The 15,702-nt window shown below is 36.7% G+C and overlaps 1 protein-coding gene across 1 annotated transcript; it reads right to left on the reverse strand.

The window, feature by feature from the left end:
• Nucleotides 1–249: 249 nt before the first annotated feature.
• On the reverse strand, nucleotides 250–1,035 carry LOC149255760 (transcription termination factor MTERF15, mitochondrial-like). Its single transcript, XM_089455130.1, has one exon. The coding sequence runs from the start codon at nucleotides 1,033–1,035 to the stop codon at nucleotides 250–252; it is 786 nt and encodes a 261-aa protein (XP_089311256.1).
• Between the last annotated feature and the right edge of the window lie 14,667 nt (nucleotides 1,036–15,702).

Here is a 15,702-nt window from a genome sequence, read left to right on the forward strand (position 1 = left end):
TGTACCCATATTATATGAAGATGAAAAATAGTTAATGAAAATAAAAAACATTGTTTTCCACACATATTGTTTGTAGATGAAAAGAAATTAGTGAAAATCAAAAACATTGTTTTCCATTCACATGTATATTTCACATCAAACAAATGAATTAGGCATAAAAGACTACATCTGAATTACTCATTTAAAACCATGAATAAAATGTCGTAACATTTCACAAAAGTCATCATTTACCTGTCAACCGAAACAATCTCACTGCATGTCTCCAGCTTTCACACCATGGTAAATATCCAGCAGAATTGAGGATTCAGGATGATTATTCACATATTTCTCCAAGAAAACTTTTTCTGTCAAATGAAAAATAGTTGGTAAACAAATCTCTTTTTTGAACTCTTGCATTTGCATAGACTTCAATGCCTCCATTACTTTATACCGAGGAATTATCCTCTTCTCCAAGCTGAACAAAAATAGATTTGGACACTTCACCAAATCATTCAATGGAAGTCCCACAGAATTAACCATAAAATCTACATTACGCTTCAACTTTTCCTCTGAAAGCGCCAGAAACCGTGGGTCCCGACTACATAATCCTGAAATTTGCTTTTCTGAGAAACCTAAGCATCTCAAACACTGCAATTTTCGTTCTATTGTTTCTTTCGTTAGTCCCAAAATCACACACGCGGCAACACGAAACGACTTTGATCCCTTCTTCAGTCCCAGATTCTCGACCTGTTTAAATAAGTCCATAAGTTTTTCCTCTGAAATCTTCAGCAGACGGGGTTCCCTCGCCACTAGATCATTAAAGCCCGATCTTAGCAAAAGCGAAGCTCTCGATTTAAGTTTATCCTCTCCGATATTAAATATTCTTGTCTCAACTAATTTGGATATATCTTCTTCTTTTATGATAGTTCTAAGAAAGCTGAACTTAGTCTTTAAATTCCTACGAAAAAGAAATTCAGGGTTTTTAAGGACCACCCTTCGAACCTGGGCAGAGGTGGTCAAACCACAACCATGTAACAACTCTAAAGTTTCTTCCATGTTTTGGGTCGATTTTCTGCGAAGTAAGCGATTGCAATGTCTAAAACATTTTGTGATTTCTTCCTCTGTTAGGCCACATTTGCTGATGAGAAAATCACTTACAACACCCCTCTCTGGTGGAGTCGTGGATGGTATTGCAATTTGGTTACAGAAATTGGCGAACTTCATGGGCGACTTTGCATAAAATGGAAAAGAAGGAAGCAGAAAAATCGCAATCGAGCGGCAGTGGCATAATAATGGGGGTTGGTTGGTGAGCAATCGTGTCCATCTCTTCAACTGAGTAGACATCATCCTCTGTGAAATGAATGGAGTAAGGGATAGTAAATTTACCTGTAGCGGACGAGCGGAATCGATGACTATGAACCCTGGGCGCAGGTCGGAAGGCGATAATGCTAGATTCGAGATCCTGGGCGCAGGTCGGAAGGCGATAATGCTAGATTCGAGATTCAGGAAGCAGGGTTGAATGAGGAAGTAGGGAGAAGAGGGCGGCCATCGCGACAGAGAGGGTTAGGGTTTGTAGGCGGGAAGGCATTTATCGTTTTTGGTACTTTTTTTTTCCTTTTCCTTTAAGTTGCGAGGATGAAAGGGAAGTGTTTACTGTTCAAAAGTTGAAATTTGGGTTTAAAAATTTTAAAAATTTTGCACCAGCTGTGTTTGAATTATGTTTTTTTAGGGTGGAAATAGATAAATTTTGAGTGCACCCAAAATTTAGAAGTTTGATATCTATAATTTAGATTTACAAAAATCTCTGCGGAATTTGATTAAAATCTTGCCGAAATTTCCATGAATTTAAAAGCAACAAAACAATGTGGTTAGACTAGAGCTATATGGTAATAACATTTTCAAATCTTTTTTTAAGTAGTATTGTATTTTTTTTAAAAGAGTTCAGTGATATGATTTTTGACCAGATATAATGAAAAAGTTTGTTTTAAAATGTGTCTTTTTAATATATAAATGTTTTGTTTTTCAATGAAGCAGTGTAATTATTAAATTGTATTTGTTTAGTCTTTTTTCCCTTTCTCTATTTTTTCCGATGTTATATACATATGAATTCATTTTTATAATTTTTGGCAAAATATCATGAAAAAGTTTAGTTTAAAATGTATTTTTTTAATATATAATGAATGACATATTTAAATTAATTGTTCAAAGAGAATTTATCTGATATCTTGATCTTGATGTCATACAATATGCTTCTAATATGTCAATATCATTTAAATTAAAATATTCTGATACCTTTAAAAATATTTATTATGAGTCTCTATTTAATGCAACTTATAATGTTTAACTTTGAAAATTAAATGTTTATTTTTCAATATTATTAAAAAAATATTTTTCAAATATTTGATTGAACCACAATTTGAAGGCCTTATTGTAATCTTTGTACAATGTCATGTGGATAACTATCTCACATATTGTATGCCATGATTTATTCATGTATGATTTTTAGATATTTGTGTAGTGATTTTTTTTTATTTTTAACTTGTCGACTAAAACCATCCAAAATAAAATCCTTGAAATAGTTCATACTTAAGTAAATAACCTAATTACCACCACTATAATTTGTTTCATAAAGAAAATATAGTCCCTTTCTATTAACAAAAAATGAAGACATGATATCATTTACAAAAAAAAACCTTTACACTGCAATATATGTCTTTGGCACAACAACCCATGATTATAGGATAAAAGCAACATAATATGTTTTACATAGAATGTGTCTAATAAATACATCATCATCCATTGTAATCACAAAACAAAATCATATAGAAGGTGTAGAAGAAAAAGATAGCCGCCTTCATAAATGTATTATACATGGAAAAAACACTTAGAAAATAGTTCTAAAAAGATGACAAAAAATACCAGCAAATGCAAAAAGCATGGAAATTGATGCAAGATTGATACAAATAGCCCACTGGATTGTACAAGATGTAGACTATTCTACTCAAATGGAAATAATTGACCTATGGAGATGAGGATTCTCCCATAATTCATTACTTGATTTCCATGTTTTTTTTTAAATGTAACTTTCTTCAATATTGAGGGCTTCTTTGAGAAGATATCCCTTGTTTGTTCCATTGTCAACCTTCTTCAACATTGAGGGCCTCTTTGAGAATATATCCCCTTGTTTGTTCCATTGAAGGAAAAGGAATTTTTCCTTCAATGTAGCTATTATGTCTTTCCAACGAAGAAAGTTTGAAACTTGAATATTGGTTTTTCTTGTTAACCAGTTGTTGTGCTCTACAACAACCCCCCATTTCATATCAAATTTATTCTCAAAACTATAATATGAAATGGGCCCCTTTTTATTTTAATTGGTATCAACTTAGTATTATTCAAAAAGGTCCGAAAACAAAATGAAAACATTACAAAACCTTTTTGATAAACCAATTAATTGGTCTTATAATATATAAATGAGTAATCTTTTATCATTGCGATAAAGTGATCGCAAGATCGCATGTCGCAATGACAAAGGAGGCATAACTTAAAGACCCATTGGTTTCCTCCAACGTGACAAAACGCAAAAGGCTATTGGATATCGGCAATAACGAGTTATCATAACAAAAGTCCCTTTCACTCCGATGCGATGCGATATCGCTATCGGCGATCGGAGATGTACCATGCATGCTTTTCAAAATTCTCAGTTAATACTCCCAATGCGAATTGGCGATATCGCTATCGGCAATCGGGGATTCCAAAAGGAACCAATATAACGATTTAAGTTTTCCCCGACGGCCGATTGCGATAAAGCTAAAAGCGCAAATTTCAAAAAAATTGATAAAGCAAGGATATTACGGTTAATTCGTATTAAAGGCCTTATCTTCCCAATAGCGATTCACTTGCGCTCAACCGCCAAAACATCCAAGACACGCTTAAACGAATCATTCGACCAATAAACGATATGATGGGCATTTAAAGGATTGACAGGTTTTAACAGCCATTTAATGAAATAGTAAGTCTAAAAAATCTTTTCACAGATTGTATCCGCGACCACTTTAAGTTAATCCTTCATCATGCATTGATTAATATATCTCGCTCATATTTGGTTTGCGCTACCAATTCTCTGTATTACGTTCATTTTCACTCCTGTGCAGAGCTCTTCCAAAGCAGTAGATTTAAGCAGAATGGGGAAGAAGTCTAAGAAGACTGCAATAGCCTCCGCTTCACCAGCCAGAGGACAACTCATCGCTGATCCAGGAACTAAAAGAAAAGGATTGATATCCGACACTACATGTCTAGGACTCGGCAAAACTACTTGGCAAAGTACCTATAATTTGATTGAGGCCGAAGAACCCGAGGTGACAGCAGTACAAGCCACAGCAGATACGACTCGAAAATCTGATGCTACTCTAAAGGATTTAGCCGACTCTTTCCTTCATCGGATAGCAGCCCGGGAACAAATTCTCCCATATACGGATGTAGTGAGGTGGGCAATTGAAGAAATCCCAATTACAGACAAAACCTTTTGCACCATGGAAGGAGAATCTTCGGTTCATTTCAACCTAATGATTTGAGGCAGATGTATCATTTGCCTGTACCGGAGAAGAAGTACAACAAGGCATTCCTGGAGAAATTCAGAGAAGAGAACGAAATTGAATCCGAACCCATTCGGGATTGGAGGCAAAATCCAGCAAAACACAAGCATGATTCTTCGGGTAAGTACTCTATTGATTCTCTATGTTCTCCTTATTGTTATGCTGGGATAATGATGTGTAGATTGTGGGGGTTACATGATTCTGCAAATTTCACTATAGAAATGGTTCCTTTGATGGAGGCAGCATGTAATAGTGAAATAATGGATTGGGCAACTGTACTGTCGGATAAGCTAGCAACCACAGTTCTTGATTTTAGAAGCAAAACCCGCATCACGGAAAGGTTTATTCCCCCATTCTACTATAGTGCTTATATTTTGGACACCCTGTGTTTTAATTCTGAATTTGCTGTGCTTGGATGGAGGTGGACTCCACAAGACCCCATGCCCATTCATATATACCATCAGAAGTTGTGGAAAACTTACTATAAGCACCATTTATATCAAGTTTGCAATGGTTTTATGTTACCCATTCACTACTCTATTTTTGATAAACATGCTCCTAAGATTTCCTACCAAGCAGGGGTTGATTTGACATCCATAGGAAGATGGTTCGGAGAGGAAAAATTTACCTATGTAAGAATTTTCGGCAACCAAGCCAAACCTCATGTCCTCCCTTTGTACATACCTGATAAACTGTTGGCTAGGGAGATAGCCTATCAGATTACATCCGAAGGAGTTACACTAACTTTAAAGAACAAAAAGAAGCAGGTTTGGCCCTCTTTTCCTCTAAGATGCGGTGTCTACACTCTGCATGACTTTAAACATGCAGAGAAAGAAGCTGAAAAAATAAAGGCATTAAGTCTAGCAACTCTTCCTAATAGGCGATTTGATCCAAACAAAGTCGCCTATAATGCACTTGAACAGGCAAAATTGACAAAGTTTGATCATAAAGAAGATATGTTCGATGACCTGTTCTCCTCAGCCGAGTCAATGTCCCAAGTTAAATCACTGGCCAGAATGGAATATAAGGATGACGGGTTAGTTGAATTCAACAAACTTAGAGAACAGAGGTTGCAAACTCTACCTCTAGATCTGTTAGCAACAACCCCAACGACAGAATCAAGCGAGCCTGAGCAGCGACTCACTAAGGAACCTCCTGTTACATCAAAAGAACAGGAGGAAGTGCATATGAAAAAACAAGAGGAAACCCAGACAAAAGAGCGGGAACAGAGCAGCACAGAGGTGAATGTATATGCCCAGATTGACCCGAAATTGCTCCAGGAATGGAAACAATTTGACTCAGTCATCAGCAATCTTGAGTGCTCGAAGGAAACCGAAACATCAAAAGCGGCTGACACACAGGAGACAACTTCAAAACAGGTTCCAAGTGGAACCAACGGCCTACCCAGTTCTAAAGAAGTAGAGATAATCCCTAAGGATCCCTCCGATCAGATTATTTTGCAAGTAGAAGAAATTCCTCCCTTAGATGTCTTTTACAGCCCAAAACACAAGGCTGTAGTAAAACAACAGTGGAAAAGGAGAAGGACTGATCAACCTTCTCTATTCCCTGAACAAACAGTGACGGGCAACGTGGTTTGGAAAGAGGAATTTGATCCCTCTAATGACCTAACAAAACTATCCCAATATGCTGGAGCCTATTCGGCAGCTACAATAGACAAGGCATCAGAGGTGAGTAATTTATTAAAAGGAAAAGACCAGGAGATCTTTTCACTACAAGCACAACTATTGGAGGCACAGCAGAAGGCAGAGCAAGCAGAACGACAATTGTTTATACAGCAACAAATAAATAATCAATTGAATAAACAATTGCAGGAAGAGAAACAGAGGATTGATTACAGTGCAGATCAAAAGCAAAAAGAGTTGTCTGAGGCATTGGCACAACTAAAAGTAGTGAATGAACAAATGTTGAAGTCAAAAGATGAGCAAATTGCTCAACTATCAGCCCAGCTAGAGAAAACAAAGAATCTTCCACAGCTAGTTGAATTCAAAGCAGAGGCATTACAGATAAACAAGGCATTGATAACACATATAAAGCTTTTATGTCAACAAATCGCCCAGGCGGAACCTTTATGTGACTTGACGACATCAATAGGTGAAAAATCGTAAAAATCTAGAACAGACTTGGATCAAGCCGATGAAACACTAACTAATTTTCTTGAGTGGCAAGACACCGATGAGGAACAGGCGGCTAATTTGCCAAAAATCCTAGAATCACATAAGGAGATATTATTTACGGAATGGCAGTCCCAGTTAATGAAAGCAGAGAGAGCAATTTCAAGATGCAAATTAACCACAAGTAATTTGGTTGAATTGGTTAATGATACTCTCTACTTGTCTAACATGATTTCTCAATGTACCCCAAGTAAATTGACAGCGGCTAAAACATTGGAGCAGTCATGTTATCCGGAACTAGAGAAAAATGGGAGATTAATCGCAGGAATTAACAGCTTGACATGGGACACCTATTGGTTCTTCTTAGTCAAACCATACAGCCAGAGAGCCGCCCTCAAATGCCTCACAGATGCAATCGGGTATATCATTCCCGATATACAAGATGCCACCTATGCTGCCCAACTCAATTCTCGTCTCAACAGACCACCAGAAGTGGAACCAATGCTTGTGATATGCCAGCTCAGGTCTAAAGGCAAATAGCCTAAGTGATGATTCATGCCGCCGACTGCCAGATTGTCATAAAAGAGATATTCAGAATCAAGTTATACCAATTAAGTAGGATTTTAGTTTTATAGGTAGTTAGCTTAATCAAGTATTTATACACCCTTTCATGTATTTAGAAAGGGTCGTAAGTTTTGTATATGACTTAAAACCTAAAGTTGCACTACTGTACTTCAGGCATATTCTTTTATAAAACTGGGCCAATTATTCTGATTTTGACAACGAAGCTTTTATGCAGATGTGCACTACTGTCTTTGTTTAAAAGTATTTCTGAGTCGGAAGAAGAATTTCAAATAGCGATTGATATTGGGAGTGATTAGCAGCTCATATGGTACTATTATCTGTGTCTGAGTTCATTCTTTTTATATGAATTGTTGTTTGATCGCTTTTGCTATTATCGGATATATGCATGTGTTTTTTAACAGCATTCTTTATTCCTTCCACTATTGGATGTTTACAGCATGCTTTTCTTTTGATCATATATGTATCAATAATATAAATGATAAGTGTAGCAATATTGTGTTAATCACTTTGTTTAACTATTTAAGCAAAGTAATCATTGAATGAATAAATGTCTATATTTATTAGATAGAGTCATCTATATGCCTGTCAATAAACAAAGATCATCAAGCGCTACATTTCAAAAAATAATAGTTCCCGGGATTAGTAGTAGTTCTTTTATTTTTGCTGATAGATTAAATTATCCACCTATCATTAGATTAGATAATCAATCATTCATCCACCCCTTTTATTCATTATTGGGAAACTGGTCCCATTATACCCAGTTGGAGCCACCATTCCAAACGGAGAAGGAGCTGTATTAAGGTCCGGACCGGGTGGTTATCCCCCAATGTTGATACAACGATTTTCGAGGCATCAATACTAGTTAACGATACATTTAGAGTCACCATAAACCTACAAACCTGTCTTTTTTTATTAGAGAAGCAAAGCACCGAAGCCCCCAACAAGTCCTAATTTTAGCCTTGGTATTGGAACCAAGACCCATATTCAACTAAATGTGATAAGAAAGGGTTCTCAGAAGAAGAAAGTGTGCTCCCCCACCACATAGGCCATCTTGTGAGGCACTGTAAGAAAAACCCATAATAGAAAGGACGAACAAGAAGAACAATCTTGAGCTTTTGTGGTCTCATGTAGTCTTTAAAAAAACCAATAGTCTGAGGAAAGATGTAAGGAGGGTTGATAGATTGATCCTCAAAGATGCAGTTATTCCACACCTTCCAAATGAAGACAAGTTTCAAAGGATGAGATAGGGCCATTATCTAGAAAGTTGAGAGATGCTAAAACATCATCTTTAATGCTCTGGAATAGGCACACCGGAAGAATAGATGGTCAACAAATTCAGGCCCATTCAAGCATAAGGAGTAGATATTTGAGTCAGAGAAACCCCTACATAGCATATCATGGGAAGTTACTTCCCACCACTATTTATGTTTCCTCCACACTTATGTAGGAGTAAAAATATAAATGTGTAAACTTACTAGTGGTTGGTACCCACCAAAATTTATGCAAATCCTTGTGCCTAAGGAAGGAATCAACTTATCCACTCTAGATCTCAATTTATTAGTTCCTCCAAAACAACAATATAGGATTGGATTTGATTATTGACCACGATTAATTTAGCATTGAGCAATGTAGGTTATAATTTTTAATGCAATTTTTCATCATTTCTAAATTGAGTGGTTGGAACTAATTTGTTGACACTTATTAAGTTAAGTGATTCATATAATTGTGAGAAATTAGCTTTGTAACTCTTTGTTTCATAAATATTTTAATGATCTTATTTGCTTATTCAATTGAAAGAGTATATAAGCCCCGAGGGTCAGCTCAATTGGTTGAGTCCCCATCATTAAAGCACCTTTGTTATTGAGAGGTTACATGTTTGATTCTATTAACACCTTCCAGGCAGGGTCTCTAGTTGAGCTGGTAGGAAGTGATCCCTTTGGGTGGATATGTCTAATACAAATATTGTGTGGATGTAGCGATCATCGATCTTTGGGGTTAGTGAACCACATAGATAATAATGGAGTATATTAATATTTTTGGACTTTCTTGATTTAAGTGGAATTTTGAGGCATTACAAGCATCTTCACATGTTGCTAATCATTGGAACATGTAGCTCATGGCTTATAAAGGAAAGATCGTAAGTACAAACATCGGCCGTGTAGTACCATGTTTATTCTTATCAAATTCACTAAGACTAATGCACCTACCGAGGGGATTTAAGCTAGTTCCTCGGTGACATGGAACCATGCAAATATCCAACAACATTGGTGATAGGTGCTTGAGCTTACCCCTTCAACTTTTGTACTATCTTTTATATATTATGAATTTAATACATATTTAACAATTTTTTGATGTTATTGTTAAGATGGATAGAGAGAGAAATCATAATAATAATAATTGCAATGTCCCAACATAATTTACTTGCATGGGATTATTATCTAAATAAATTCAACAAATTCCAAATCTTTGAATAGCACTTGTGCATTATGCATTACAAGGATCTTTCTTGTAAAAAAAATTAAATGGTTGTTTTTTTAATTTAATGACAAAATAAATTCATGCTTTTAAAATAAATTATATTTGACAACCACAAAATGTCTAATGATAATAACATATGCTTAACTATTAAATATTATGTTACTAACCTCATTCCTTGTTTGTTTTCATATGAAACAAGTGAAAAGTAGAAAAAGAAGATGAATATTGCAAAATATCTAACAATAATAGAATATAATATGTGAGGAAGATTGTTAAACTCTTAAATGTCAATGCATTGTACTTCATTTTTTCTTTTCTAATATAAAAACATTTTGAAATAGAAAAAGTAAACTAAATTCACCAATTACATACAATCTTTGAACTACTATTATATAATTACATTATGACAAACTAATATCAATAAACTTCACTCTTCCTCCCATTTAATGATAACATACATTATTATTAATATGATAGTTGCAATTAGCGTTCCGAGTGATTCCCAATTTCAGATTGTTTTAGATATGGTTGTTTAGCCCCTGCTTCCACAGTTGAATTGAACTCATTACGAGGATCATGTGGACTTCATGAGGGTCCTTGGTAATATCCAACATAATCAGTGGCATTTGCATGATCAGATGGTGAGTCTATGGTGTGGTCAACATCGCACTCTGGAAAATTAGAGAGACTGGAAGCAAGGTTGGCTCACATGGAGGGCCATTTTCACTATGATTTCAAGCTACCCCCATCTCCAGGGGCAGGTTTGGATAACCCTCCTCCAGTTAACTTAGCTGATTAGTGATGATTGTGGGAAATTTTCTTACTTTTCATGTATTTTGGTACTTTTGGCATGTAAATATTTGGATGTCTTATGCTTTTTGTGTGTTCCCTAAGTATATGGGTCTTTATCTGCTAGCCAATAAATACAACCAGAGTAAGGTTGACAAAATTCTAGAGATCTACTTTGCAAAATTTAACTTTCTGAGTTAACAAAACACCTAGACTTACAAAAAAAATATGATAGTTGCAATTGAATGAAGACATATACCACAATATAGTTAACAATATTTTTTAGGAGATTTCCCATTTGCTTTCCTTGATACTTGGATTAATTTAAGTTAGTTTCCATGGACCATAAATCAAAAATACCAAACTACATGTTTGGTAAATACTTTCAATTATTATTTATAGTAAAAAAATATCTTTTAATATTGATCTCTGGGCTAAAATTTGGACATATTAAGTACTTAGCCTTCTAAATAGGACACGATCATTGACAAGTGATTTCCAAATGTACATACAAAAAAGGAACCCTACTTGAAGAAAAGTCTTCTAAGTAAGGAATCATCCATAAAGGTGAAAAGGAAACTAAAAGGGGGTTTGGCATTAGACACCACAATAAATATCATTTGTTAGGAGGAAATATCACATGTCAATTGAGCAACAAAAAAAACAAGAAGAAATATTTCCAAAGAAGTTAGAAAAGGGAAGCATATGACTATAAGAGGGGTCCTTAGAGCACAAAAGACTTAGGAAAGTTTCTCAATGACTATTCACTCAGTGAATATTGAAGGAGTGGATCATGCCTTCAAAATGTTATCCCTAGAAATATTATTTTCAGTTGATAATCTAGATATAGTCCTACTACAAGAAAGTATGTGTTTAGGGTTAAAATCTATTGAAGTTCTTTCTTCTTTTTCAAAGGCTTGTAATTTTTGTTCTTTGAACATCAAGGGTGTTTCAAGAGGTCTTGTGTCAAGTTGGAATGCTAGTATTGATCCATTCTCTATTGCTATATTGAATGCAAGTATCTAACTAGAATGCAAATCAAAAGACTTGGGACAAGTGTTTGAATTATAAAATTGTTTGGGGTATAACATGATACAAAGCCAATTTGAGAGATGCATAAAGATGAAGGTTTCATAGAAGGTGATAATATCGAGGTGGTTTAAATCTAACTAAATTTAGGGTAAATTTGGGAGGAATTGACTAAGTTAGATCATTTTGCTAATATTTTAATCATTTAGTCAATTATTTGAAACTTATTAATGTTGAGTCAATAAGTGTATTCCTTACTTCAATGTTAAGGTGGATGTTTCCACAGGTAATAGGTGAACATAAATGGAGAGACAATTTGTGAATTTTGGTTAGATAAAGAGTAATTAGGATAATTAATATCATGTGGACTTTTTGTAAATTAAAAAATGGCATCATAATTATTTTTCATGTTTTGTGAAAGATAGCTTATAATCTTTCGCTTATCTAGATTATTCATTTTGATTGCATGTTATGTTGGATAATGGAGAGACCCATGCTTAGAAGATGCTACTATGAATTCACTATAATCCTCCTTTAAAGCTTGTAAGTGCCACATCAACATACCATTCCACCTTAACCCTATGTAAATCCACCTTAACCCGTATCAAGCTTGAACTTATCAAGAGGTAGGCTTAAATGTTACCCTTGAATTATCCTTATCTTTGATTCATGATAGCCCCATGGCCACTTTTTCTAGGCTCCTAGACACAACTCTCGTCGAACCATGTGAATAGGAGATTAAGGTTAAAAGTCTCCACGTTCAAAGTTTCCCAACCTCTTCGCTATAAATTTCTGAGGCTAAAGAGTTGAACCCTAAATTTTAAAACTTCTATGCCAATAATTGAAAAGTCGATATATGATGGTCAATACTATTGAAAATGCAACAAGAAAATCCTAATTTAGTTTTTTCCTTGAATTAAATTGGGAATAAAATTGTAATTCTACATCTCATGACAACTTGTATTAGTTAACTAAGTTAATTTGACTTGGTTGGCTGGTCACCAAGTTGTTATCATGCAAATCTACATTAGCATACTTCACTCATGCCATAATAATAAAGCTAATCGATCAAAAAAAATTGCGGGTATATGGATAGAGTTCTTCTCCTGACCTAGAGGTTGCTCTGGCCGTGTGACCTAGCTCTTCTGAGCTCTTGCGCTACGCATGCCCGCAGTTGCATACTTACTACCCTCCAATCTACCATGGCCCGAGAGGGGGGCTCAGAGCTCCTCCCCCTTCCTCCAGAAGTTCGTGAATTTCAGAAAATGGTGGTTGCATGCTGCAAACAGCCCCCAACAGCACAACAATAGAAATTGGAGAAAAAAGAGGACAACATAGCCTCGGTGGCCATACCTGAGGAAGAAACTTTTTGATCTACTCTGAACCTAGTGGACAAAGGACTCATAAGGCAGTTCACAGGCCTCTGGCCCTCACCCAAACCGGTAGAAGATTGGATTAAGAGAAACTGGTCCCCATTGATCAAGGAAGGTATCAAATCTTACTTTTTTGGCAAAGGCCACTTCGTGTTGATGTTTGAATCTACTAAGGATCGGAGTCTCATCTTCAGGAATGGGCCTTATTTCATGGGGCCACAAGGTTTATATCTAAACAAATGGTCACCAGATTTCGACCCGACACAAGATGTGCCCACTGCCGTCCAGGTATGGGTGCGACTTCCCCACCTACCCCTACATTGCTAGACCCAAAAATCACTCCAAATCATTGGCAACTCCCTTGGAAAATATATTGACCAGGTTGCGAGGAAAGATCAATACTCCTGTGCTCAAATATGTGTGGAAGTAGACCTTGAAGAAGGATTACCAGAAGCAATAAAACTCACAGTAATCGGATGGTCTCACATCCAAGAACTGGATTATGGGCAACTACCCTTCAAATGTAGACATTTCCATGGCTATGGGCATTTTGCGAGATACTACAAGAAAAAGGCTGAAGAACAGAGTGATAAGTCTAAGGGAGAACAGTGGACCACATTCCAGAAAGCTGGTCATGCAAAAGCATAAAGGAAAGGGCCTACAAAGGAGAACAACACTGAAGATCAAGGAAATGAAAAGAGGAACCCCCACGCCCCAGATGAGAATCCAAACCCTAATGGAAGCCCCCCCCACAGATCCTCCTGAAGCAGATTTGATTACCCCTTCACAGATTAACATCCCTCAAACAAACAAAGAAGGAGGAGGAACTGTCTCTCAGGGTAGCCTATCCAATCCCTCGTATGTGGATATAACAAAGAAAAAAGAGGGAGAACCCACTGACTCCTCTGAGGATGAGATCTATGAGAGACCCTCGAAGAGGGTGGGCAAGAAACCTCACAAAGTAGTGAGGGAATAAGAAGCAGAACGTCTAAAGATGCAAGGCAACCAATCCACAATAGAAATGTCTATTGGGGGAAATAAAAGAGAAAGACCTTCCAAGGGAGGCCTCTCAAACCCCTCGCCAGGTAAATAATGCGTATAGTCTCTTGGAATTGCAGAGGTCTGGGGACCCAACCAAAAATCGAAGCCGTCAAAGATTTGATGAAAATAGAACCCATAGATATCCTCTTGCTCCAAGAGACTAAAATCGAAGGGCAAGCCCTCATGGAAATCAACAAGTCAAAATGGAAAAAGAATGCAGGCAAAGCAGTCAGCTCGAGGGGATCTTCAGGAGGAGTTGTGACACTCTGGACTGACGACCACTTCCATCTGCTTAACTAGCATGAGACCCAGCACTGGATCTACACTGAGCTCAAGTACCTTGAAAGTAAGTTAACTATAGCCCTATTCAATCTCTATGTCCCTATCTTTTATGCTGAAAAAGGAGAATGTTGGAATTCTCTCTCTGACTTTTTAGACCTTCATTCCCCCAACAACATCATTTTGGCTAGAGACCTCAATATTGTTATGAAGCCAAAAGAAAAAGGGGGGGAAACAGCATCAAAGACCAACTACTACCCTTGGTAGAAGAACTCATGCAGCACAGAGACCTTTTAGATTTTGCACCTGTAAAAGGCACATACACTTGGACCAATAATCGAACTGGGACTGATCACATTTCTGCCCGGTTGGATAGATTTTTGATTCAAAGCTCCTTGCTATTGGAAAATCTTCTTATCTCCACAAAAATCCTCCCCAAACTCACCTCAGACCACAAGCCAATTCAACTCCTTATGGCTCCTGAGGAAGACCTGGGCCCAACGCCCTTCAAATTCAGTGCTCTCTGGATTGAAAAAGAAGGCTTTCTTGACACTGTTCAATCAACTTGGGATATTCCCATCAATGGATCTCCCAGCTATGTGTGGGAACAAAAATTAAAAGCCACAAAAAAAGCTTTAAAAGAGTGGCTAAGGAATCCATCTAAAAACCCTACTCAATAGAGAAATGAAGTTGTTCACTTGTTGGAAACTCTGCAAATGGGAATAGAAGACCTTCACATCACTTCAGAAATTCTCAATAAAGAGGTTGCACTCCAAAGCAACATCCACCACTCTTTCAGACGGGAAGAAGAGTATTGGAGGCTCAAATCTTGTAGTCTATGGCTCAAGGCTGGAGACCGAAACACTTCGTTCTTCCACCGACAGTACAAAGCCCGATTATCTCACAATCATATTACTGAGATAAATAATGAATAAGGATAGATCTGCAAAAAGTTCGACCAAATTAAATCAGCAGCTAAAAATCATTTCAAAAACCTCTAAGGGACTGGGAATGAAGGCAAGAAAGAGGATATTGAAGACCTTCTCTCTAATATCCCTCACCTCATCAATTAAGAGGATAATCAAGCTCTTCTGAAACCACTATCTGAAAAAGAAATTATCAAAGTAATATGGGCAATGGAATCAAATAAGGCCCCTAGGCTAGATGGCTTCTCTATGCACTTTTACGAAGTCTGTTGGAACATCATCAAAATAGACTTGCTGAAAATGATATAAGGTTTCTTCAATAAAGTCAAGGTTGGGGGAGGCATCAATTCAACCTTCCTAGCCTTAATTCCAAAAGAGGTCAATCCAGAAACTTTTAGCAGATTTAGGCCCATTTCACTTTGTAACGCTTCCTATAAAATATTGGCCAAAATCCTTGCAAACAGAGTCAAACCCCTCCTTGAAAAATTAATCCAGCTCT

This window comes from Pinus tabuliformis, chromosome 7, assembly GCF_031772625.1.
Source record: "Pinus tabuliformis cultivar Carrire ecotype Pingquan chromosome 7, CPIR1, whole genome shotgun sequence".
In the NCBI taxonomy this organism is placed as follows: Eukaryota; Viridiplantae; Streptophyta; class Pinopsida; order Pinales; family Pinaceae; genus Pinus; species Pinus tabuliformis.